Here is a 26,458-nt window from a genome sequence, read left to right on the forward strand (position 1 = left end):
CAGATTGTGATCCTTTAGGGAAAATGTGACCCATCTAAAACATACTGAGCAACATTTGCCCAGGTGGATGAACAACCAATCAACAATACCTTCATCTTGTCTGGATTGAGCTCCAATTTGTTCGACCTCATCCCATCTGTTACTCTGCTCATGCACTGATTCAAGACCGCCTAACCTGCATTCGATGAAAGAGACATAAAGCTGGGTGTCATCTGCATACTGGTGACACCTCAGACTAAATATCCAGATATGCTCTCCTGGTGGTTTCATGTAGACAGAAGAAAGATTAGAACCTTGGGGGACCCCAAAGCATGACTGCCAAGGGGTTGAACTACAGTAATCTCCCAGCACAATCTTCTGGAGACAGCAATCCAAGTTGGAGTGGAACTGCCAAGGAGTGCCTCCCATACCCACCTTGAGCAGCCTATCTGGAAGGATATCATGGTTGATGATGTCAGAAGCCGCTGAGAGATCCAGGAGATTCAATGGGGTCACCGTCCTGCTGTCTTTTTTCTTGACAAAGAGCGACCAAAGCAGTTTCCGTCATAGAACCAGGCCTGTAACCCAGCTGAAATTGACTGAGATATTTGCTATTAGTATTTTGTAGTGCCTGAGTGGGTTATAGTTTTAAACATTTACTAAATTATTCCCTGTTCCTACTGAGAGAGATTTTATAACACTTTGAAATGTCTCTAGAGATACGACCTTATCATTTCTTCTAATGACGAGAGAGCAGGTGCTCCTTCACAGAAGTCTCACACTCAGATGTTGCATTGCTTATGCAAGTAGACCACTTGTACAAGCAGTTCTGCCATAATAAACTAGCTCCAGTAACATCTGTACCAGCTCTTGTAATGAACAGGTTCATCCATCCTTCAGTGGCTACCATGTGCCCTCTGCTGGTAACACATGTGTATATAAGTAGATGTGTATATAAGTATTTTTTCCTATAATAATACAGATCTGCTACTACATGATAGAAGGACGAAGCCATGGGCTGCCAGTACTCAGATTCTTTTTTTAAAGTCCTTTATGCAGGTATTGGTCTGCCAATGATGAGTTTTGTCTCTATTCCCCCACCCCTGTTTTATGTTCCCTAACAAACTGGGACTTGAGCAAAACATTTGGCTCTGGCTCCAATGCTGTTATCCACCTGGATTCTCAAAGGATTTCTGAAAGGTGTAGAGAGCTGGCATGATGTGGTGGCTAAGAGAATGAGTGAGAGCCAGGAAGTCCCCATGAAGTTCACACTTTACTTCACTAAAGGTGGCCTTGGGCAAAGCCATTCTCTCTCAGCCTCCACTCTACATCTGTAATAGGAAGATAATACTGACCTACCTTACAGGGTGGTTGTAAGGATTGCTGGTGCTCTAAACATACTCAAGTGCTATATAATGAGTAGGCGTTATTCCCATCCAGGTCAGAGAGGAGTGTAGACTCCTGAATGCTCCACCTGTTCCACCGCGCAACTCAAAGCCGACATCCACCAGTCCTTCTGTTCCTCCACGGACAAGCCAGCCAGCACGGCAGCAGACTCGCTCTCCTAGTCCAACGCTCTCGTACTATTCTTCAGGGCTACACAACATGTAAGTAATGAATGCTTCCTTCTGGCACTCAGCTTTCTTTCACTTGTGGATGCTTCGAATAACTGTGAAGAATATTTTCCCAAACTTATTCCTTTAACTTGTTTTCTGCAAAATGTCTGCAACTACTGTAAATAGGTAAGAGAATTACAGTAATATATTTTGGCCTCCTGTATTAACAAAGAGGTTTGATTTTCCTTAGCTTTCTATCCATAAGGCAGCTTTCCCCAACCTGCTACCCTAGCTGCAGCATGCCCCAGCAAGGATGCTGGGGCATGCTGGAAGCTAACACATCTGGAGGGCACCTGGTTGGGGAACATAGGAAGCTGCCTTATATTTAATCAGACCGTTGGTCCGTCTAGTCCAGTTCTGTTGATACAGCCTCGCAGTAGCTCTCTAGGGTTTCGGGTAAGATTCCTTCCTAGTCCTACCTGGAGAACGAACCTGGGATCTTCTGCGTTTAAAGCATGTGATCTATCACTGAGCTATGGTCCCTCCCATAGGGCTGCCATAAGGTAATCGTCACAAAAAGACTCCCCATGCCCTAAATTAGGTCACTGAAACAAAGAAAACTGTGTGTGTGTGCTTAAGGAGTATAAATCATTTTTGATACAAAAACAAATCCCAGGGCTGGATATGTACTCAGAGGCACCCTGTTCCTCAACACTGTGTATATCTGCCCCACAGCCTGCCACTATTATACACTTGCCTACAGTTGGGGAAACTCAGGGTTCTAGTAAAAATCAAAGAAGACCCCACACGCCTGAAGTCTGCCCGCCACTGTTTTAACTCATTAGAAAAGACCAAAAGAATAGAAGTGCAAAATCCCAGAAGAGTCTCCTTTTATTATAAGGAGACACTTCTGGGATTTTGCACTTCAATGTAAAAATTGGTCCACACTTAGATGGGCACAATGTGGAGTGTGAGGCATTGGATGGAAATGTTAAGGGGAGCACTAGAACATACTGTAATAGAACACACGTTTTGCAAGTTTGATTCCTGCCATCTCCAGTTAAAAGGATCTCAGCCAGTCTGGGGAAAGACCCCTGCCTCAGATCCTGAAGAGCCGCAGCCAATCAGAGGAGACTGTATTGAGCTAGATGGACCAGTGGTTTGACAGTATATGGCAGGTTCTTTTGTCTGTCAGAATTATGTAGGACCTCAGCTTTGTTTTAATGAAGACAATATGGAAGTTGCGCAGTTAGAGGTACAGACAGAAAAAAATCCAACTGAACAGGATAATTCTACCTACCTAGACTGTTGTATCTACTAGGTTAAAGGTTGGGGGATCTGACATATGTGACTTATTAAAACAGCAAAGTCTAGGTTTCATTCTTGAAGTTCAAAAAGCACAGTTTACCATCCAGATTTATTTTCCCCTGTAAATTTAGACCAAGACACAGTGTCACATAACCTTACAGCTTTATTGCCATGATGAAATGTGATAAAACCTTAGTAGTGTATAGACTTTGAACATTCAAAAATGGATCTCATTATATGTTCCAGGGGAGTAATTACTAGACTGCAGCAAATGACAGGCAATGGTGGGTTGATGTATAAATGAGGTTTATACGTTTTGGAAGCTTAAAGTAACTGCACCCCATACTGCCTATATTTTTGTCCATCACATCTAGGCAAAAACCAAGAAATGGAGAACAACTATCAATATAGTTAACTAGTTTGCTGGAAAGAGTCAATTTGGGGGAGCAGCTTGCATAGTATCATCCAGTCTGATTCCTATGTTTGAGGTTGTGCTGTTCAAACAGTTCTACGTAAGGGGAACCGCATAAAGATGTTGCTTTATGTTATGTCAGGACGGCAACCAAAATAACCAAATTCTAGCATGACCAACCCTATACATTAATTCTCTTTTTGCTTGTGTGTGTATGTGTTGTTGTTGTTTTAAAATAACAAAAAAGCAATGCTGCAGAAGGAGAAGCTGAAAATCCCACTGAGAGCACCCCGGGTTCTTGCTATCCATGTGGCACCGTGAACGTTGACCTGCAAGAGCTTGGTAGCAAGTTGTCTGTGGGAAGCCCCTCTGCTGATGCTTTGTCCGCTAGACTGTCATGGCCAAATCATTTTTCTGGAGCTGCCGAAGGCCTTAATAGGAGCGACTTCCTATTGGATCCAAGCAAGAGTTACAGTTATCCAAGGCAGAAGACTCCTGGCACACCAAAGAGAAACTGTCCAGCACCTTTTACATTCAACTTTGACAGAAGTGAACTTCCTGCAGGGGATACGCTGCTAGCCTCAGTGGAGCTCGGCTGCACTGTATCCAGTTGCCCAAAGTCTGCAAGTTACTCTCTTGAGTGCACCGATGAGAAAAGTCTGGCAGCAAGTAGCGCACCGCAGTCTCTCTCATGCCCTGCCTTACCGCCTCGTGCACCAAAAATGGCAGATGAGAAACCACCCCTTGACTTGTGTCCACTGCCTCTCAAAATAGATGGTGCTGAGGAAGAGCCTCAGACAGGCTCTCCAGACCTTTCTGGAGATCGGTACCTTGGGAAAAGGGGCACGCAGGACATCTTTTCAGCTTCTTATCCTTTCTCATCTCCCCTTCATCTTCAGCTAGTGCCAAGGTCTTGTGGTGATGGCTCTCCTTGGCAGCCTCCCGTAGATCTGTCTGGACTTTCAATAGAGGAAGTTTCTAAGTCTCTGAGATTTATAGGCTTATCAGAGGATGTCATAACGTTTTTTGTTACTGAGAAGATTGATGGCAACTTGCTTGTTCAGCTCAACGAAGAGATCCTTTCAGAGGATTTCAAACTAAGCAAACTACAGGTTAAGAAAATACTGCAGTTCATTAATGGCTGGAGGCCTAAAATGTAGTGCTCACTTGTCCAACAAAACTCAGAGGTGTGCTAGAAGCACTTGGACTAACAAAAAGTCTCTCTCTCTCTCTCCCTCTCTCTCTCTCTCTCTGTCTCACTACAATCTTCTTCCTCTCTTGTGTAAATAGTAGGAGAAAAAAAATCTTACTATGCAGATAGTTTTGAGTGGTGAGCAGACCCTTTTGTACATAATAGAAACATAAAGGTGTGCCTTGTGCATCCTTCAACATTCAGCAGCTGCTAAACGGTGGGCGTTAAAGGGAATTTAATTTGTACTCATGTAGTCTGTTAAGACATATTTATTATTATTGATTAGGCAAAACTGAGTAACACATTAATCAGTTTGATTTCATATGTTTCCCAATAAATGTATGTCCACTTTGGTTTTTTATTTTTATTCTGATGGCCACATACCTCGCCTTTAGTTTTGACTTCTCCGGTGGAAAGTGTCAACCTCCCCTTCATGTTTCTTCTAAATATGGGGATAAGATTCCTTTTTGTAAGATTCCTGGGTTCTGAACAAACCCATATTCCAATTTTTAAAATCAAAGCAAAAACATATTAGTTTGACATCACCTCCGGATAACTCCGGAGTTACTCACAGAAAAGGCAATTCAAGATCAACATTTACTTCACTGCCGACTTGGAAAACAAGTTTGGTTCATAAGGCATTTCTGGGCTTGAGAGAAGCAATACAAGCTCTTAATCACTGGTGAGCTGCCATTACCTTGCTCACACATGCGTTCTTCTCTGTCACTGCTATCTTTCTCACCCTTGAACCATCCTCTTACTCAAGCATGTCTTCTTCAAGTGGGTAGGGGAGGAGATAGAGGATCAGATGGCTACTGGAACCACCTACTTACTTTGCGCTCCTACTTAGATTGTGTGATGTATGAAGAGGCAAAAATGTAGGGAGGCAGCATAGGTACCACCCTAATATTACACGAGAGAGCAGGAAGGCACTTTGTCTTGCTCTTTCATAACTTGGAGGAAGTGATAGAATTTTGGCACGGGATGAGCTGTCGTCACCAAAAAAATCACCCTTGCTTGATTTACTATGAAACTACTGCAATCCAGGGCGATAGACCTTGCACCCAAATAGAATTTTCTTGCATAGTGTAAAACAATATAGAGAGAGCATAAACGCACAAGCTCCTTACAGTGCTGGGGAGCTCTAAAATGTAGACGTGAGATTAAACGTGCTATTTTAAATCACTGATTTGGGGGAAAGTACTCAGCATTAGCAGAGAACAGGGGGAAATCCAAATTTAAAAGGGTTTGGCAACTACTTTGCAAACAATCAAAAGTCTTCCTGTATTCTGAGCAAATGTTGATGCCCTGCTTTAGTGTAGAATAGTTGTTAGGGATCAATAAGACAATATCAGTCAATTGTCCTAGCTGTAAAATGTATAGAAGAATTATCTGCCTTGGAGTGTAACTTTAGAAGGTGAGATACTGGTTCAGTGATTTGTCCGTGATGCTTTGCATTGCTGCTGTTTCTTTAAGGCTCTTAAAATGTACAATTAGGAACGATCAACACCTGAAATACTAACCTAAATTAAAAGAATTCACATTCCAAAAACTACACCTAGGCTATCCAAAATGAAATTGAATAAATAATTTTGTGGTGGTGGATTTTTTAAAACTTTTTGTTTAGATGAAAGAGAACAGCTGAGGTAAGCATCTTGTTCTTGAAGGAATGTATGGATGTTTTAGACACCTGATATATCTGATACACATTTTACTATTAAAAAATGGGTGTGGGAGGAAAGGTAGCTTTAGCCCACATGCTTTGAGATGTATTTACCCTGTTAGCCAGTATTCACTGTAGTAGACAGCAAATAAAGTGATGTCTCAGCAAGTTGATCTGGGTCTAGAACATCACTACTACAAAAAGCTAGGGTAAAGGGTTTCCTGCCTGTTTAAAAGGCAAAATGAACCATACCTTATTTATCTCTGTGGCCTTGATGCAATGTTCCATAATGTGATATTTTCCTTAATTTTTCTTCAGTTTTGTACATGGAAAACAGAAGACTTATTTAGAAAGCTCATGAAAAACTACATGCTATATTTAAGGGAGAAAGTTCTGGCCGTTAGCAGGAGTTTGTAAGCTGTATGATCTTTTCTTTTTTCACACTTTGGGGAACTTGATCAAACGGTACCCATTTTATATCCTGTTTTAAGCAGATAGTGTGACTTGGAATTAAACTCTCTTGAAATTAATGGAACTTAAGAGCCGTTTACCCAGCACTTCCTCTACACAAGTGCAGTCCAGAGTTGCCATTAGGTAGATTTTCATATCAGGAAAAATAGTGGAAGTGCGCTATACACAGATAATCCTACAAATTCCCATGACACATCTGGCAAAAGTAGCGCTTTAGTCAAAGAAACTGCTGTTGGCTGAGTGCTGGACATTAATTTTTCTTCCCACCCCCACCTAATACGACTGCAGACATGCGTAGCCAAGGACAGCTGTGAGTATTGTGTAGGGGAAAAATTTCCCTGGGAATCAGCCAGTACTTTTTGGATTCTAAAAGAAGTTAACATAAGGAAGTTCACAGAAAGAAAGTTTCCCATCCTCTTTCCCTACTACAGCCATCTACCCCTGAAAAGCCTCTCCAGGGGGCATCAGGGTCCTGAACAGTGTAGGATACGGTGTTAGGGGCAGCTGGGGGAGGGGGAAATGGTCTTAGGGTCCACCTTATCTTAAGGTGCAATCCTATGCAGGTTTAGACAGAAAAAAGGCCTACAATTCTCAGCATGCCAGCCATGTGTGGCTGGGGCATGCTGGGTGTTGTAGGCCTTTTTTCTGTCTAAACCTGCATAGGATTGCACCCTTAGAATCCAAGCCAATGCACTTTCAGCTCAATTCAGACATAGCAACAAACCATTGTTGAGGAAGCTTAGCTATGATTTGGCATCATTTGCTCTTGTAGTGAATTCAGGTGATTGAGTGGCCTTCAGTTCGGTTGGGAAACTGCAGTTGCCTAATATCAGCACTTCTGCTTTAGAAACTTGCTTGGGTTTCAAATCTGAGGTTCCTAGGCCAGCTACTCTCAGTTCAAAATCCCTTGTGATTTGACAAGTGCCCATCATGGGTTTAGAAACCACTAATGTCTAAGAAAACTTCTCTGCTTTGTGGGATGCAAGGAAAATACAGCTGCTATTCTTATTTCAGTCAGAAAACAGTTATGTACTTTGGACAAGCTTTTAAAGGACTCACAGCATGATCCCTTGCAGGCTTACTCAGAAGTAAGTCCCACTGTGTTCAATGGGGGCTGACTTACTTCCAGGGAAGTAAGCATAGGATTGCAACCTTAGTTATTTAATGTTATGCCAGTCCTACTGTTGACTGTATGGTATCTAAGCAGTTCCACATTTAGGGTATTCATCGTTTTATTCAAAGTCCTGTAACTTCATTGACATTTTATTTGCAACTGCATCCATTCGGTGCAAAAGTCCTGTCAAGGCTAGTGACTTTGTATTGCCTTATTGTTTTAGGATTCTCATATTTTAGGACACCAGGCGCTAGAGACAATTGCGCTATTTTTCTGAGAGCTTTGAAAGCAGCACTGTCAAAGTGGTACCTGCCACCAACATGGCATGTCCTGTTAACCAGAATTACTCTTGTTAACAGAACATGCAGAGGAGGTCACACGGCTAGTCCCACCCATGGCCAGAATTGCATGCTGCCTCTGCTCTCCCCTGATGAACATACAGTGGATGTGTGTGAGAAAGAGTTCTCTGTGTGTACAGATGTATCCACAGAGAGCTCCTATGCTCAAGAGCAGGAGCACAGAGAACCCATTCTCATGAACATCCACTGGATGTTCATCAGGGGAGAGGGAGGTGACATGTGGCTGCAGCGGTGGGTGAGTCTAGCCCCAAGAACCATTCCATGCATTCTTTGAATGTTTCTCATGTCCACATGTTACTATCGACTTTCATGTCCACATGCCATTGGTGTTCTGTCTGAATTTGAAACTTCGCCTATTCTGCTCCCTCCAAAATAAAATATTCCCAATAATGCTACTCTATGGGAGGATAAGTGGTGGAAGGAGCATTTGTAAGCATTTGTACACCATGCAAGGAGCTGTACTCATTCTTCAAACTCCGTCCACTTACACAGATACTCCATTAGCTTCTCATCCCTGAATATGTTCAAAGATCTGACTTCTTGCAGGATCAGAGATTAAAATCTGACACAGATTACCAAAATGTTCCCATGAAGCTATGCAAGTAACATTCAGAGCAAGGAGAAGCACTTAAGCTGGCTAGCAGCATTCTTTGCTGTCTCCTTGCTGCAACGTAGAGTTGGAACTCTTTAACTATAGCCTTTAGTATGGGCTGTGACAAGATCCTCCTGTATATATTCTGAATAAGCAGTCCCATTTTAAGTCTGTTGTCCTGTGCATGTTGGATAAATAATCAAGATGAAAGTGCTAGCTGAAAGAAGATTGTCTAGGAATGTCTCTTAAGGAATAGTGCAGTTGATATATTTCTGTTTTTAGTAGTCTTGATGTAGAATCTCTTTGTATGCAGCACAATAGTCCTTTATAGAGTGGGGTTTGTTTTTTGTCACAACAGGATTTCAAGTAGGATTTTCTTTCTTTTGAAGAAGAGGAAGTCAATGAGAATTGAGGCAATGCATAATACATCTGTTAACGATTGCTCTTATTCTGCCTGCAATTAATCAAAGGCCTGCATTGCCCTGTGTTGTATTCAGTTTCTTGTAGACACTTGCAGTGCAACCCTAAGCATGTTTACTCAGAGTTCAGTAAGACTCCTGTGCACTTTTACTTGGGATGGAGTAGGTACATTGGGCCCAGTGGGACCTTCTTTCCTGTAAAACTTGCAGAGGACATAGAGGCAGCATCAAGCTGGTAGTGGTAAAATCTAAAGCTTTAGAGAATGCTTGCTTAATAAATAAGGAACTTGCACTTTTTGAAGTCCGGCTTGCAGTTTAGAAATTAGGAAATTAGGTTAAACTAGATTTATTTTACTTTGTCACAGACATCTTTTATAATGTATACGTTGATTTCATAATGGCAACGGTTTCATTAGAAGTAGATAGGATGGATCAGTTCAGTGGCTTGGATCCTAAGTTAAGGAAGTTCATGGAATGAAAATTTCCCATTCCCCTCCTCCCTGCTGTATATTAATGCAAGCAGTGTGTTTTAGATACAGTAGGGAATAGAGATGTTTTAGCCCAACAGGTTCAGGCACTTGCCAACACTTCTGAAGTGCTGTGAGTTCATGTCTCACTAGCACATCTAACTGCAAGAGGGTCCTTATCTGTTGGACTGAGAAAATCAATCGTCGTTGGACCTGAGCCATGAAAACTTGTGCCTTAACCACACCAGCCCAAAAGCTTGCAAGAGGCTTAAGGGGAACAGATACGGACCACTGATTCTGTACTTGCTTAATCATGTCTATTGCTTCTGGGGATGTGTATGGCCTCTGGGAGATCACCTTTTATGATGAGGAACAAGCCACATCTAAGTGCTAGAGAATGGGTGAGCGGCATGAATCCAGCTCAACTCACTGTGAAAGTGCTGGCAAAGTATCCAACATGTGGCTACTTCCTACATCAGTCTTCCCAACCTGGTGCCCTCCAGGTTTGTTGGGACTATAGTACCTATCATCCCCAGACAATATGGTGATTGGTCTGCGGGCTAGGGATGGAAGGGCATTGTAATCCAACACATTTGGAAGGTAGTGGTTTGGGAAAGGCTATTCTACATAAAAAGGAGTATAGGGAGCCTCATACATGCTTTACCACCGCTAGTGTTATACTTGGGGCAGTCGCAATCTGAACATTAACTTCCAAAGTTTAAGAATGTTATTTTTGAAACTGAAATTTAAACGTTAGGATTACAGCATGTTTAGTTGAAACAATCCATTCAGAAGGTGAGGCTATATGAATAGAAAACAATAACAGGAAAGAAGTAGCTTTTTTTTTTTTTTTAATCTGAAAGCGAAGTGGAACATGCAATCCTTGCTAATCTCTAGAACAAAAGAGCATTTGTAAGATCTTAGAGTAGTTTTAATTCTTGAATAAAGAAGCTGATCAGGTCGCATATAATTTATAAAACAATAATGGCAGAATTTCAGACATTATTTTCTGAACTGTGTCAAAGAAAACAGCTGGGTTCTGCTTGATTTCTAATGGGTTCCATGTATGTCAAAAACATAGATTTCAGAACAAAACCCAAATTATTGGCTCAGTGAATATATTCCATTGTTAAAACTCAGTGTGCGTTTGTGAAAGTCTGTGCTGATTTGAACATCTCTTTACAAGTTTATGAGTGAGGAACATTTATTTAAACCAGGAGCAAATAAATAACCCTATAATGTATATGAACAAATGTCAATGGTGTATTGTAAGTATATAACTGTATATTAAAGATATTATTTTCATGATATTTCAAATGTGTAGAGGGTTTTTTTTTCATTTCATCAGAAATTAGATGGATTAAAATATACAGCATTGGCAAGCTAAGTCCTTAACTGATAGATCCTTGACTGAAATAAGTGAAGGGAAACAATGGGCAATTTGAATTTTTTCACTGACCCTGTTCACTTGTAATGATAAGCCATTGGTTTAAAAACAGATGGGTTGTCATGCACAAGCGGGAGAGAGCAGGCACCTCTTCCAATTTTACTCCACAACCCACGATTGGCTCCTTTGTAGGTTGTGGAGTGTGACGTGTGAACCCAAACCGCTGGGTTGTTTAGGGGCTAAACAACCCAGTGGCTAACCAAACAACAAACCAAGTCTCTCTGAACTAAAGGGCAGGTTATTTGCATACTATTTACATATCAACAGAAATTACACTATGAGTTGAATCCAATGAAAAATGAGCAGGAAGAAAATAGTTATTGGTACTATTCTGCAAATGCTTCCACAACAGATCACATCGGGCTGTAGTAAGTAGGTTCTAGAGCAGGGGTTGTGCACTGAAGTAGCTAGGTTGTCATTCTGTGCAAACAGCTCCAGTGTGTTTCCATGATGGCCTACGGTACCTAACAAGTTAGCCACCCCTACAATTAAGACTGTATTGAGTACAAGTAGCCTGTAGGTATGCCTAAAGTTGACTATGTATGATTCTTAGTTCAGTTTCTAGTATTATAATGGCATTACTGCTTTGGCATCCATTTGTTACAGAAGCAACTGAATATAATGCTGGATCTCTGTCTCTGTGGAAGACTCTGTGCCAGGCAAAACAGCTGTTTGGACAATGAAGCAGAAGTTTGCAAAACTGCTCATTCGTCTTTTGAAAATGTTTTGAAAGCATACAGTGATAAAGTTGTCACTGTTTCTAGCAATGGAAGAGAGATTGATTACATTTCTCCGTGGTAAGCATTTTGTGCTTGGAGGAGACGGGAAATGGATCAATTGCTTTTGGGAGCCAAGGTTGTCTTTAAACACCTTTTTTGCTCCTAGGAAGATGGCTTTCTTTGCAGGGCAGAGGAAGACAAAAACTACAGCTTGGTTTGTGGAGAAGCGGTCAATGTGTGCCTGTCTTTTTTCCTACAACTACTCATGGAAATAATCAGAGCTTCAGGAAGTTCTAAACACATCCTTGAAACCACTCATCATGCAGCCACAGGGAAGACACTAAATGGTAAAATAGAAAGATCTGATTTCTGAAGAAAATGTTCTCCCTAAATGTCTGTACCAAGAGAAGCTGGAGAATATGGCACTAAGAACCCCCTAGCACAAGGCTGGGGAATGTATGGCTCTCCAGACCTTGTTGGACAGCATCTTCTGTCATCCCTTACCATTTTCCATGATGGCTAGGGCAGATAGCAGCTGTAACCCAACATCATCTGGAGGACTACACATTTCCTACCCCTGCCCTACCACACAGACCAGTATCCTAGTTCTAATAGGCCTACCTAAAAGATAAAGAGGACGCTTGAGGGAATTATAGATAACAGGCTGCACCACATTCACCTATAAACATCCCAAAGAGTGACAATGAGGAATCCAAAGAAAGGCGAAACCATTATTAGGAACCCTGGAGCCAACCACAATTGGGTTAAAAAATATATTCAGATGAAGAGCCTTACCAATGGGGCTTCTCAAAGTATCCACTAGAATCAGATATTGTGCATTTAGCTTGAGACATTTTGGTAGCTGCTTCCCAATATCTTAAGCTCACTTTTTGACCACCTCCATTGGACTCAAAGCTGACAACTCACATGGAGGTTGCAAAGTACCTGTGTGGTCTCAGAGGAAAAACTGCTTTCCTGCACATACGGAACCTGGCTTTGGAACTCAGTGTGTGCCTTACCAAGGTTAGTAAAGCATTCTTTTGGTGTGCGAGGTAAACGGATCTCTAAGGTAAATGCAGCAATAATGTAGTTTGGTTGGACAGTGCAAGGGCAAATTCTGGAACAAAACAGGATAGGCAACAGCGTGGAACAGAGCATCATGCTAGGAAACCATCATGAGGAATATTAAAGTAAATCGAACCACGAGTTATGCTCAGAGGTGAGACGCACCAGCATGAGGGATGCCCGAGCAAAAAAGGATGAACTGCCTGAACTTCAAGGCAGTTATAGCGTTCAGGAAAAAAAGTGACAAAGAGCTCAATGGCTCAAAGCTGGATTGGGGGGGGGGGGTTTCCAAAAGAAAAGGAACAATAGTTTGGTTCTGGGAAATGAATAGACAACTCAGAGAGATTCTTTGCCCCTTGATTAATTTACATCTAACCGGCTAGACAGACCAGCGTAGCACCCTATTCAAACAAAACGTGTCAACAGGTAGTGCTTGATCTTTCTAACTTGTCAGAGGTGGGGGACACTTCAGGACTGGACCATTTTTCCTGCCAGGGTCCTTGACTGGCCAGTTCAAACGTACTCTCATGGGTTAGTTGGCTTGGTGGTGAATCAGCGAGGTGTTTGCATGTTTCTATGGTTACAGGGAACAACTCCCTTCAAGCATGGAGGAAGCAAGTATATTTTGTGGCTGCTATGCTTCTGTAGGGGTTTCAGAGCCCTAACAATGTTCCTGGCAGATTTTCAGGCTTGCCTTCCAGAAAAGAAAACAAAAAAAACAGATTATTGAGCCAAGATGTCAGAGCAATGCCAATTAAATCCATAGCACACAGTACATGGGTCACAAAGCTGGCACGACTGAAGCTCCTCTGTAACTCGTTACTTCGCAAAGGTAGAAATGTGTTGCTTTCCCTGATGCAGGCAATTGAAAAATGTTTGAATGAATTGCAATTTTGAATGAATAAGACTTGCCTTAAATGCACTAACCTGATCTCCAAGTGTGGCTTGCTACATATGGCAGAGAACTTATCATGTTAAGTTTTTGACTTGTCGTGATGCATGCTGATGTTTATAAAGCACAATTTGAACAACTTAAAACATACAAGGATTTGTCTATTTCCTTCCCAGTCTTTCATGTAAGTAAAATGAATAAGTACACTGATTGCAGTTGATGGGCTCTTGACAAAAGGATGTTTGGCCCTTGTTTACAATTATAGTAATGGCAGATATGACATGTAGCTATATACTTCTGACATGTAATTTATACAGTTCTCTTTTTCCAAGGCAGCTTATAAATTGTCCCATGGCATTTAATAGCATTATAATCTACTGTTCTTCAGGGAGTAGGTGTTGTAAGACAAGTACAACATTAAGTTCAGAATTTGTTGTAGAATTTGTTTTACACTGTAACTTATTGCATTTCCTCATACTTGTTGGGGCTAGAAAGATATCCAGAACTTTAAGCTTAGATAAGAAATGGCATCTATAACTGATATGGCAAAAATCAAGCCATTTCTCAAAACTCAAACTGAAGTCACATATTAACTTCTGTGGTTTTGTCTAATGGATAATTGGATTTTCAGTCCATTGTTGATAAGATGCAACATACATTTTTCCCAATGGGATATATAAAGCACATCTTTAACACTATACTCATGGACAAGTACATTTAAAAAGCTATTTTGTGTCTGGTCCTTGCAGGTAATGAGAGTTCTTCACAACTGGAGATTTCTGTAAGGGAGATATTCATACATAAGAGCATACAAAGTTAATAGTGCATTGATGTTTTTATTATCCCTTGGTCATCATACTTGAACACGTTTGATATGCGGTGTTAGCAGGACAATAAAGGCTAATTTCAGTAATACAACTCACCATTTCCAGTGGGAAAGCCATTGTCACTTAGAATAAGGAACTTCTATGTTTGGGCATGTTTTAACAACCTAGTAAAGAAAACTGGGAAGCTCCATCATTCAGTGAATTGGATGAAGGGAAGCAGGCTCTGTTCTTCACAAAGAGTTTGCTTACTGTTTTGTACAGCTGATAACACCACCCCTAATCGAAATGCCTTAGATACATCCTAGAACAGCCTTTCCAAACCCAGCACCTTGGACTACAGCTCCTATCATCACCGACCAGCAGGGCCGTCACTGGGAGTGGTAGTCCAACACATTTCAAGCATGCTGGGTTTCAGAAGGCTGTCCTAGAATTTCAGTTGCCTCCCTAGAAGAGAGGTTAACAGCTTTTGACACCTCTGAGTTCACAAAGCAGTTATGCCGCTGATGTTATGCAGCAGTTTTTCAAAGGGGAAATGCCATTGGCACATGCGTGATTTTCCACCTACTTTCTCCCATGAAAAGCTGTTGTGTCAAATCCCCAAACAATTTTTTGAATTCCAGAATTTAAAGAACAGTTTAAGGATTCTGGGAGTGGCAGGGGTAGTGGTGGGGAGTCCTCTAGAAATGATGTCTGAAAAAGTAGGATGCATTCCCTCCAACCCCATCAGTATTTGTTATTTAGTGGGGAAACTTGTGCATTACCAGATTCGTCTTACAAATTATGTACTGGTGATACAGAAATCTGTTCATTTTGGTTATCCATTTCCTGTTCTGTGCTGGAGAGGTTCTCACATTCTCCCATCTGTCATAATTACTATGTCACTTTTAGACACTTGATTTGTTTATGTTGATTTAGAAATTGGAGGGATCCATGCATTAATAATTTCCTTCTTGTAAGTAAAACATTTAGCGGCCAGGTGAGAAGAAATCATGCTGGACATGATGTTATGAATCAGGTATCCAAGTGACACAACTGATGATGTAATCTGTTTTGGTCTCCAAACTTTAACTGTCTTCAAAAAGATGTTGCCTGTGAAATGAGGAAAATACATCTGTGATTAAGCAAAAACTATACTAGCCCTCGATAACTGTGCCTGTCATGCATGGGGCATAGTTTCATTGAACCCATTGCATGAATCCAGCCCAGTTTTGATACAAATTTTAATTTTAGAAACTTACGCTGGTTCCATATCTCTCTTCTGTAACTGTCAGACACCCACCCCACAAACCAGCTGCTGATCTATACCAACCCTGGAACTCTTATAGATCAGTTCCTTCCTATTGGTTTCAATGGGAGAGAATTTGTCATACTAAAAACAAAAGCCCTGGGGAGGTTAAAAAAAAAAAAGGCAGAAATACTCCTTTCCTCTCATGCCCTTTCAGGTTTACGCTAGCAGAGCTCTGAATCCATTGAAGGCTCCAACATTGGAGCCCTCTCCAACAGGAGGTAGGATTACTCCACCCATCTTACGACATCTGTGGTTTCTGAAAGTGGCATATACCTTTGTGTCTTGTTTCTAATGCAAAATGTTTGCTGTTTTCACTAACATAATTTCACTTGAGAGGAGTTACTAGTTACAAACCCAGAAAAAGAGTTACACAAGGTGATACGGTTAACATGCTGATGGCAGAGTATCCATGTAGCCTCATGGCTAATACCTGTAAGCTCCTTCTAAAAAGAAAATGGACCAAGAAATATGACTTTGTCATTTTTGTATCCTTTGCATAGAAGATGCACTTTTAGAAAGCAACGTGCATAAACACAGACATGCAAAGCAACAGCAAAGGAGCCGATAGTTGCAGATGAAGATTAATGAATAACTGCCCAAGTAGATGCCACCCAAGCTAAGGGAAGCTAGTGTGGGTCAGTCTGGGGGACCTGAATTGAACTTCTAAAGCCACACGATCTTTCAGCACCAGTTCCCCATCACCACCCTTCTCCAACTTGACACCCTTCAGATGTGTTGTACTACAGCTCCCATCATTTCTGTTGGCCATGTTGGCTGGGGATAGTGGGATCTGTAGCCCAACACATCTGGACGGTTTGAGTTTGGAGAAAGCTGCCCCACACAATGGAAGACAAGTGGATCGTTGAACATGAGTAATTCATCTTGCCACTACGTCTAGCAAAAGGAGAGACTGGTACTTCGAAAGCACCGGGAAGTTATACTGCCAAAAACAGAATACTTACCGTTCTATGTAATTCAAGGTTTGTACTGGCTTGGAGTTGTTTGCGATATTTCTTTTTAATACAGGTGGTAGCTACAATAGTGATGATCAACATGACAGCAAATACAGTAAGAGTTGAGGCAACCGCTATTACAGTGATTTCCTGCATTGATCCCTTCTTTTCGCATTTTTCTCCCATGTACCACCAGTCCCCACCGGCAGGACATCTAGAAGGCACAGCAGCAGTTTAAGCAATTACATTCAAACAGAAGGTGAGGTATTTTTTTAAAAAATGTTTTCTATCTATATATGCCAGCATCTTTCTCCATCATAATGTTGTCTTCAAACACATAAAAATGATGTGAAACCTAATAATATCTTTAAGGTGATACCGTCTTCTAAGCCAGGGGTGGACAGAAGGAAGATCTCCAGATGTTTTGGACTTCAACTCCCAGAAGCCCCTTCCAGCATGGCCAATGGTCAGGAATGCTGGGAGTTGAAGTCCAAAACATCTGGAGATCTAGTTTGTTTCCCCCCACCCCTTCTAAGCATTTAGTGTAGCAGTGGGGAATATATAGCCAGCATAGCCAATGTTGAGGGATGATGAGAGTTTCAGTCCAACAACATCTGAAGGACCACATATCCCCCATTCCTGATTTAGTGTATATTCCATCATGTTTTCAATTTGATATTCGGGACAGATTTAAAAAAATGACACACACACCCCAACCCTCTCATTCAGAATAAATCAAATCTGATTGTTTTCTTGTGTTTCTCCAAAGTAAACAGGTCTGGTCCAGAACCCTACCTATACCACTGTGAATCTTTAGGACTAAAGTTATCTGAGCCAAGATTGTTACAAGATGTCCAACTTCCAGCAATACATCTACATCAGGGGTGATGAACCCATGGACTTCCAGATGTTGGACTACAACTCCCATCATGCATGCCTATTGATCGTGCTTGCTGGGGTTGATGGGAGTTGTAGTTGAACAGCATCTCAAAGTTCAAAGATTCTTTACTGCTGTTGTAAATTACCCTTCCCAACCTGGTGCCCTCCAGATCTCCCACTATCCCTGACCATTGGCCATACTATCTGGAAATGATGGGAGTTGTAGTTCAAAACATCTGGGGGACATTGGATTGAGGGTGGCTGTTCTAAATTGTGCTGCTTTCATCAGTGAACTGACAGTACGTAGGCAGTTTGAAACAGCTGCTCTCCTGAGGGATTTGATCAGATTTTCCCGTTTTACCCGAGACCACGTGCTCACTGAATGCATTAATAGTCTACCAAGTAGCTGGACTGTCTTCCTCCCCCATAACAGTGTAAGACAAGTCCTGCTAGATCAGAATAAGAGTCCATTAGTCCAGGGGTGGGGAATGTCTTTCAGCCTGAGGACCAAAGTTAATTTTGGAGAAACCCTAGAGGGTCGCATTTCAGTGATGGAAGGGGATGGGGGCAAAGGGGGTGGGGTCAAAAATGCAAAAACAAAATACCCAGCATATTGTCACTTAAAGCTCTCCCTGCCAGTAATGAAGCCTTGGGAGAGGCATTTCAACCTTTCAGAATGGGAAAAATGCACAAAAGCCAGGAAACCACCAAACAATTGGTAGCTGGGGGAACAGGTGTGTGGCCATCTGGGGAAATCCAGGGGGCTGGACTGGGACTTCAGGAGGACCAGACTGGAACCCTGACCCTGAAGTTCCCCACACCCGAACTAGTCCATCATCCTTTTCCTGACAATAGCCAAACAAATGCTTCAGGGAAGGCCCACATCAGGCTGGGACGTTAACAGTCCTGCCTGGCTGTTTTCCTCCCAGCAACAGCTCTTTCAAGGCACTCTACCTCTGCACATGGGGATTCTATGTAGCCTCATGGCTAATACTCATCAACAGACTGTCTTTCATAAAGAAAGCCTTCTAAGCCCATCACCCTAAGTGGGGCAGCAAAATCCATAATTAATTACACATTGTGTGAAGGACTTTTAAATCTACTGCCAAATCCATTCCAATGGGCAACCCTGAATTTTAGTATTATGGCAGAGGGAGAAATTTTTCTCAATCCGTGCTTCACATCATACATAATTTATTAAATCTCTATCATGTCCCACTTCATCCACCCTTTTTTCTAAGCTAAATGGCCCAACTATCTACACAGCCTATTCCTCCTTATAAGGAAGATGCTCTAACCCCTTGATTACTTTGCTCTTTTCTGCACCTTTTCCAGCTCTACTATATGCATTTTGATTTGTGGGTTAACCAAATTGCACACAGTATTCTACATGTGGCCACACCATGGATTTATATAACAGCATTATTCTACCATCTGCTTTAATTTTCAATCCCTTCATAATCCTGAACACAGTGTGTGTTGGATCCAGGATCTGTCCTCCCTGCACCAAAGGGCTCCACTCATGGAAGAGTACCTCCACCCGATTTTCAGGGGTCCCCCCCTTTCTCTTCCGCACCACAGCTCATCTCTTTCAGCAGGGTCCCCCAACCCTCTGTGTAGCATTTTCAGGGGGCTGAAGGGGCTGCTATAGGGAGGAAGGAGCAAGGAAATCCATTCTGCCAGCCCAGTTGTACCTGCTTAAATCTGGATCCAATCCTAAATCTGGATCACACAGGCATTTGGGGTGGGTTAGGGTATTTTAGAAAATGTTTTTATTGTAGAATGTTATTGTTTTAAACTGTTTTATTATATGCTTGTACATCGCCCAGAGTGGCTGGGTGACCAGCTAGATGGGCGATTAATAAAATTAATAAATAAATAAACAAACAAACCCAGAAAATGCCTTCTTCACACAGAATCAATGTTTTCATTGAGCCATCCATGATGACCCCAAGAACTCTTACCACCCATTTAGACCCCTTCGGTGTATATGTAAGATTGAATTTTTGTGTAACCCAGTTATAGACACTTAAGCCTCACTGACTTCCAGAAAACATAAAACCAGTTTATATATGCATGCTCGTCACTCATTGACAGTAGCGTAAAGCAGTGTACATGTGACTAAGGTGCCCTTTAGACCCAGCTTCAGAGGACCTCCTTATCCAGGACTGCTTCTGCGTGACTGGGAGAATTTCTTGCACATTTCCTGTTGCATCTCATCAGTGAAAAAAGGGATTCCCATCTCACCTGTCAACTGAAGCACAATCTTTTCCCAGTGCAGTGGGTTCACTACATAGCAGCAAGTCATGAAGTGCTGAGTAATCAACTGATGGGAGATCAACTGATATATAGGCTTGTGTGAACTAGTCTTTAAGTAGATATCACCAAGTGCAGGTTTTTAGCTTGTGTTGGTCGCATCACCTTTGCTTTGCAGAAACCCCTTGAGGAGAACTTTAATGTTAATATTTTGCAGTAATTTTTTTCTGACTACAGTAATCCCATATGGTACAAATTATGTGCTGGGAGAAGGTGACCTCAGCTCTCCGATCCTGACTGACAGGAAAATGTCCACAGACTGAGACTTTAGGAAAGATTGGGCACACATCTGCTGGGGAATCTTTACAGCTGTCCTGCTTCAGAGTGCAAGGCTGGACTTGAAGTGGGTTTCTTCCAAGCCTGTGAATTATCCATCTTCTCTGTCACATGTGGACGAGTCCTGTCCCGAGTCAGACCATTGGCCCAACTAGCCCCAGTACTGTAGAGTTGCTGCCAGTCTGCATAGCTTGGCAAGGTATGAGACAAGCGTCTTGGGCAACCTGTGACCCTTTTAGCTGGAAATGATGGGGACTAAGCCTGCAACTTTCTGTATGCAAAGGATGTGCTCTACCCCTGAGCTATCGCCCCTCACCTAATTACCCCAGACTTGATTCCTTGAGCTGCATCAATGATCTCGCCTGCTCACCCTCTTTAGGCTGAGGGAGGGCAACACTGGTGACACTATACTGGCACTTGAGCTTAAAGATTGCTGCCCAATCCAGCAAACTGAACAGGCACAAACCTTGACTGGATACAGCTCCAAGTTGTCAAAAAGAACTAAATGAACATAGCAGATTATTAGTGACACATACAGAATAATGTACAACATGCTGCACAATTGAGGCTTGACTTAGTTAACATCAGTCCCTTAGAAAGTTTAAAATTACCTCAGCAGGTAAGATGAAGACCTCAGATTTTTCATTTTCTCATCACCAATTTACACAGGATTTTTTAAAAGATGTTGCTAAATATCTTGTCCTCCCAGATGCTAGGACCTAGAAGCAACTGCACAGTAATTACCCTTGGGAAACCACAAAAATCAGTTACCTGCAAGCTGCCCTTTTCTCAACAACAACGCATATTCCATTATTTTGACAGCCATATGCTGTACACACATCAGCCGTAGTACTGGACGTACTGTTGATTGTCACTTGTTTTGTAGTTGGAGCGTTGCTGGGTGTCAAATTTGGTTCAGTTAATATTAAATGTGATATATCTGAAGTGAATAAATGAGGCATAACATCAATTCTTGTATCATAACCAATACATTATAAAGCATTTGGTGGTGTTAATTAAATTATGATAGACCTTGGGCATAAACATTTAGTAAAGTGTATATTCAAACAAATTTCTATGAAGAGATAACTTCCTTTTAGAAGCTTAATACCAACCCAACCCTAATTTTCATTAGGAAGGAATCTGAAGTTATCCAACTAGCATATAAACTATAGGTGGGGGTGGGGGACGTTAACCCGTGGCTTTTCCTTAAACAGAATCACAGAAGGCTGGTTCAGACATAATGATAAACCTTAGTTTTAAAATTTGCCAACTTGAAACAAACCAACTTGAAACTATTCGTATATGAAGCTGGCTTGATTCAATTAACCATAGTTAAGATTAACCAACATTTAGGACTTTAGCAGAATCCTTAACAGGAGCCAAAGCTTCTAATTTCCTCCTTGCAGCTATGCAGGAGGAAGGGAGGAGACAATATGCACGCCTGAAAGTTGCTAAGGCTCGTTCTTGCAACGCTAAACCATGGTTTAGCATTATGTCCAAACACAGCCTATGAAGAACATCAAAGAAACACATGTTTGAATACACTGAAACACAGCCAGTGTGGTGGGCCTGATGCCCTACAATAGTGCTTGTCATATTTAGTATCCAGACAATCCTAGAAGCTTCAGCAATGGAAGTTTAAGGAAGGTACAGCTCCCCTCCTCCTCTCTTTCCTAAGGTGATAGGGCAGAAGAAGAAGAAAGTACCTCACTTTGATTTAGGTTTCTTTGATCTTCAACTGGCTAAGGCAACAGCCTCACTCAAACATAACACTGAACTATGGTTTAGCATTATTTGAACGAGTCTGCATGGTTCCCTGCCACCATCACCTACAGTGTTGCCACAAGGAAAAGACGAAGCTTTTGCTTGTTTTTAACTAACTGTAGTTTAGCATGATGTCTGAACCCCAAACTGTACATGGTCTCAGCTATGGTTTACCAAAACAAGCCAACTTCAAACCTTTGTTTATGAAGTTGACTTTTTCAATAAGCCATGGTTAAGATTAACCACAATTTAGGGTTCAGATGCAACTCTAAACTGTGGTTAATTGAAAACAGAAGTGAAAGGTCTGATCTTGCAGTCATGCTGGAGGAAAAGGGAGGAGGGGGAGCATGTGAGCCTCAGGCTTGATCAGGTTCATTCATGTAATGCTAAACCATAGCTTAGCTTTCTGTCTGAATGAGGCCACTGAGCAGCTGTATCTGTTAAACTAGGGAATTACACAAAAGCCAAAGGAACCAATATGTGACATTTTCCAGGAAGGGCTGATCTTTTGCCTTTTAGGAATATGAATGCTTTCAGATGTACACAAATTATCCACTTAAATATGCGAAGTAGTTTAGCATAGCTAAAGTGTTATGTCTGTATTTCCCAAATGCTTCAGCTGGTGGTTTCTATCAGCAGAATTCAAAAATGTTTGGGACACACATGCTAGTCCCATCTCCTGCTCTATAAACCATCACTTTCTAAGTGAGAAAGGAGAGGAGATGCTGATTATCATGGCTTGTGCATAACTTTGCATCCTCAATACTAAAAGGAGATATTGTGGTACAGACTCATAACAAGGCCCACATACCTTCCATGGTTGTAAGAATGAAAATACTATCATCTTTAATGAAGTCACGACTTTTAAGTCTCTGATGTGTTAAAAAGGCACTTGTTCCACTTCCGGGACCTCTCATGAACTGAGTGCCATTAGGAAATGTAGCAGGTTTTCCTACTTTATCTGGCCTGTCCCAAAAGTAAGCCCCTGAGGAGTCTGTGAAAGAAGAAAAAGTATTAGTAAGCATTCTCTAATACAGGGTCCCCAACCTTTTTGGACGCGGGGGTACATTTGGGAATTTGAGAAACGGCTGTGGGCACCACCACAAAATGCCTAATCAGGGGATCACCACTTTGGCATCTACCTGTTGCGTCTATGGATCTTAGGCTGCATCTTATTCAGCAAAAAAAATTGTTTTGTGTCCATTGGACACTGCAACATCTCTTTAATAACAATTGTCTAATTCAGCTAATTGTTGGAGGTGCAATACAGCTAAAGCTTCTTTTAAACATATGTTTTGGCAATGTGCAGTAGTTGCTTCTTTCTGTGAGAGGTTATTGCACAGAAAAATTTTGTACTGGAACAGTCTTTAATATTCACTGATGTACACATTCTTTTAAATTATTTACCTGCTTCATGGAAATTAACAAATGGTCAGCGTAAATGGATTCTCTCCACCCTTTTGATAGCTAAAAGACTAATACTACAACATTGTAAGGATAAATACTAGCCTCCTATAATGTAATATATTGAGGACCTTACAACACTTTCAATATTTGAATGGGTGGAATATAGATGTCACCTTCAAATGGATACTTATTTGGATATTTGGTCTGCTTTTGTTGAAGGTTATGTATAATTGCTAGAACGTTGTATACATTTCATTAGCGCAACTCTAATGCATGGACCCTGCCAGTGCATTTTCTGCAAGGATTTCTACTGATTCCATTGCAGCACAATGGGTTGTATCCCATGCTAGTCCTACGTACTAGACCCAATGAAATGAACTGGATTTAAGTTAAACTATCACTGGATGCAACCCAATGGATCCCATAAAGGGTCGAAAAAAAGAAAGAAAGAAAGAAAGAGAAAGAAAGAAAGAAGTTACTAGCCTCTAAACAATCAGCCTTGGATGGCCTTCTCTCTGTCCCATCAGCCAGGACAGCTAGGCTGGTGAGGACGAGGGAGAGGGCCTGCTCTGTGGTAGCCCCCACTCTGTGGAACTTCCTCCCTAGGGAACTCTGCCATGCCCCCTCTTTAATGAGCTGCTGCCACACATTAAAAACATGGTTGTTCAGGCAGGCATTTGGGGTGGGTTAGGGGATTTTTAGAAATACGATGTTTTAATGTGGAATTTTATTATTTTAAACTGTATTATTTATTGTATTATTGTACATCGCCCAGAGTGGCAGGGTGACCAGCCAGATGCGCGATTAAGAAATTTAATAAATAAATAAACATTTGCTAGCAATCTATGTTGGCTCCTATGCAGGAGGTCCATTGCCTAAAGCCCACAAAATCCTGATCTAGCCCTGTACATGTGGAGAGGGGAGGAGAAAAGAGAACTTTAGGCTACATAGCAACTGCATGATTCATCTTCCCATGCCAGAAGTTTCTTTCCCCATAGCCTAACTAATAAAACAGCTGGCTTGCAGTATTGTTTCCCACAGACCAGATAAGAGTAGCAACTGTAGAGACTGATGGTAAGTCATTACCTACTTTTGGCCCCTTACTTCTCTTTATACCCCTGTTCCAAGAAGCTGGTGGGGCCCCTGCTACTAGGGTGAAAATCTTTGGCCAACTTTGAACACAGTGAAAAAGAAACCTGGATAATAATATTTATTTATTTATTTATTTATTTATTTAAAATATTTGTATCCCGCCCTATATCATTAAGATTTCAGGGCGACATACAGATAAAAACAATTTAAACAGTATAAAACAATAAATAATTTAAACAGCTACAAACATATTAAATCATGAACAAGCTAATACCAAATAAAATCTAAAACAATAAAACAGAACAGTGTGCTACTTTAGGGAATGTTCTGGTTTAGTGGTTTCCAAAATTATGATGATTATTTATTACATTTCTGTACTACCCCACAGCCGAAGACTTTTCAATCCTTCAATTAATGCACTTCTATAGAGAGAATATGTGACAGAAAATGTAGCACATAGTAAATTCGGACTTGGAAAAGTCGTGTTTATATCATCCTAACCTACTTTCCCCCCATCATGAAAGTCTATGGGCCAGTGAATTTACTACTACCCACATGTTTAGTACTACTGGCAAGTTTACTGTATATGTGTATGCAATCTAATTTTACACCAGAGTAAATATTTGGCTAAATATGCCTGTGGTAAGAGAGGAGTACATTTTAATTGAGAAATTTAGCATACATGCCTTTGCTACTTCATGGGAAATAAAGGAATCTCGCTTTCTTACAAGGAATAAAGCTAAAGGGGGAATTTAAATTACCACAAGGGAAGGAAATTAGACTGCATGACCAAAATCTATCCAGAGGATTATAGAACTATAGTCTTTTTAAAAGGACCACACATGAGAGCCACTGTACAGATCACCCAAGGAGACAACTGAGTCATCCTTTTTTAAGAATTTTTGCTTTTGCATTATCTGATCCTGAGTACATTGTCTCCCAGTGCAGATGGTTAAAATACTGTACTACAGAAAATTTTAGCGCACTATTGTTGACGAGAGAGAGAGTGATCACCACGTCAACTAAGGAAAATTGATTCAGGTATTAACTTACGTAATTTGTTTGGGTCTGTTGTTATGCTCTTTTGATTTGACATACGTTGACGAATGTCCGGATGTTGGTCAAGTAGAACCATTGTGACTTGTTGCCATGCACAAGGCCACTGAAGAAGATTGTCATTTGCGCCAGTGATCAAATGGAAATATATTGCTAAATTAAATGGATTGGTGGTACTATTCACATCCAAAGCTATCTGATATGCATAGCCTTTAGGAGAGTAAAAGTGTGGACTGTATAGAGTTTCAGCATTTCCCGAAGTAAGGAGTTGAGAGAAATTTCTTATATGCCAAATATGGTGAGGGCAATGGGTTTCTGACAGGTTGATATCATCTATGGAAAGGCCTCCATTTGATGAGGTGGACATTTTTATGCCTTGGAATACTACTCGGAATTTATTTGTAACACTCAAAGGAAAATGGTGAAGCTCCCAGTAGCTCTCAGGTGAAGCTGGAAAATAATCAAAGGAAAATGGTGAAGTTTCCAGTAGCTCACAGGTGAACCTGGAAAATAATCATGAGTTGTATTATATTTACAGCCTATTTCAATGTTACACAGAGTTTTACATTCCCCATGAGATTTAAAATGGGTTATTTAAATCATTTTTACCCCATTCTTCAGCCAAAAAAGGCTTCCAGAGCTGCTTACAAAGTTCAGTAATAAGGCAGCCCCTACCCTCAGGCTTACCATCTAAAAGACATGACACAAAAGGTAAAGGGATTGGGAAGAAGAAGAGAAAAAAGCAAACTCAAGGACTCATTGTTAGTGACAACGTTCTTATAAGTGTTCTTTCTGGAAGGCAAGGCAAAGCACGGTCCCTGCAGCTATTCCTTCTCTGGCTGATGGAGAGTACCAGGTGGTCTCCCCTTTGCTGTGATGTCCTCCCTGAGAGGGAGGGGGTGCAGCCTGCCAGTGGCCTGTGGTTCTCTGGCCAGTGGATGA

The 26,458-nt window shown here is 41.3% G+C and overlaps 2 protein-coding genes across 2 annotated transcripts in view; one reads left to right on the forward strand and one right to left on the reverse strand.

Moving 5' to 3' along the window:
* Positions 1-6,274, forward strand: part of GAREM1 (GRB2 associated regulator of MAPK1 subtype 1) — a 106,366-nt gene extending 100,092 nt beyond the window's left edge. The window contains exons 5-6 of the mRNA XM_084849621.1: positions 1,420-1,586; positions 3,503-6,274. Of these exons, the coding sequence (XP_084705747.1) occupies positions 1,420-1,586; positions 3,503-4,415 (1,080 nt within the window). The 3' untranslated portion in view covers positions 4,416-6,274. The remainder of the gene's footprint in view (positions 1-1,419; positions 1,587-3,502) is intronic.
* Positions 2,990-26,458, reverse strand: part of MEP1B (meprin A subunit beta) — a 48,840-nt gene continuing 25,371 nt past the window's right edge. The window contains exons 11-15 of the mRNA XM_084849624.1: positions 25,514-25,966; positions 22,773-22,955; positions 20,966-21,134; positions 6,363-6,422; positions 2,990-4,214 (exon numbers count right to left, since the gene is read on the reverse strand). Coding sequence (XP_084705750.1) covers positions 6,368-6,422; positions 20,966-21,134; positions 22,773-22,955; positions 25,514-25,966 — 860 coding nt within the window. The 3' untranslated portion in view covers positions 2,990-4,214; positions 6,363-6,367. The remainder of the gene's footprint in view (positions 4,215-6,362; positions 6,423-20,965; positions 21,135-22,772; positions 22,956-25,513; positions 25,967-26,458) is intronic.

The sequence above is a fragment of the Heloderma suspectum genome, chromosome 4 (assembly GCF_057233095.1).
Source record: "Heloderma suspectum isolate Gila_16-S chromosome 4, 16-S_ref, whole genome shotgun sequence".
Taxonomy (NCBI): domain Eukaryota; kingdom Metazoa; phylum Chordata; class Lepidosauria; order Squamata; family Helodermatidae; genus Heloderma; species Heloderma suspectum.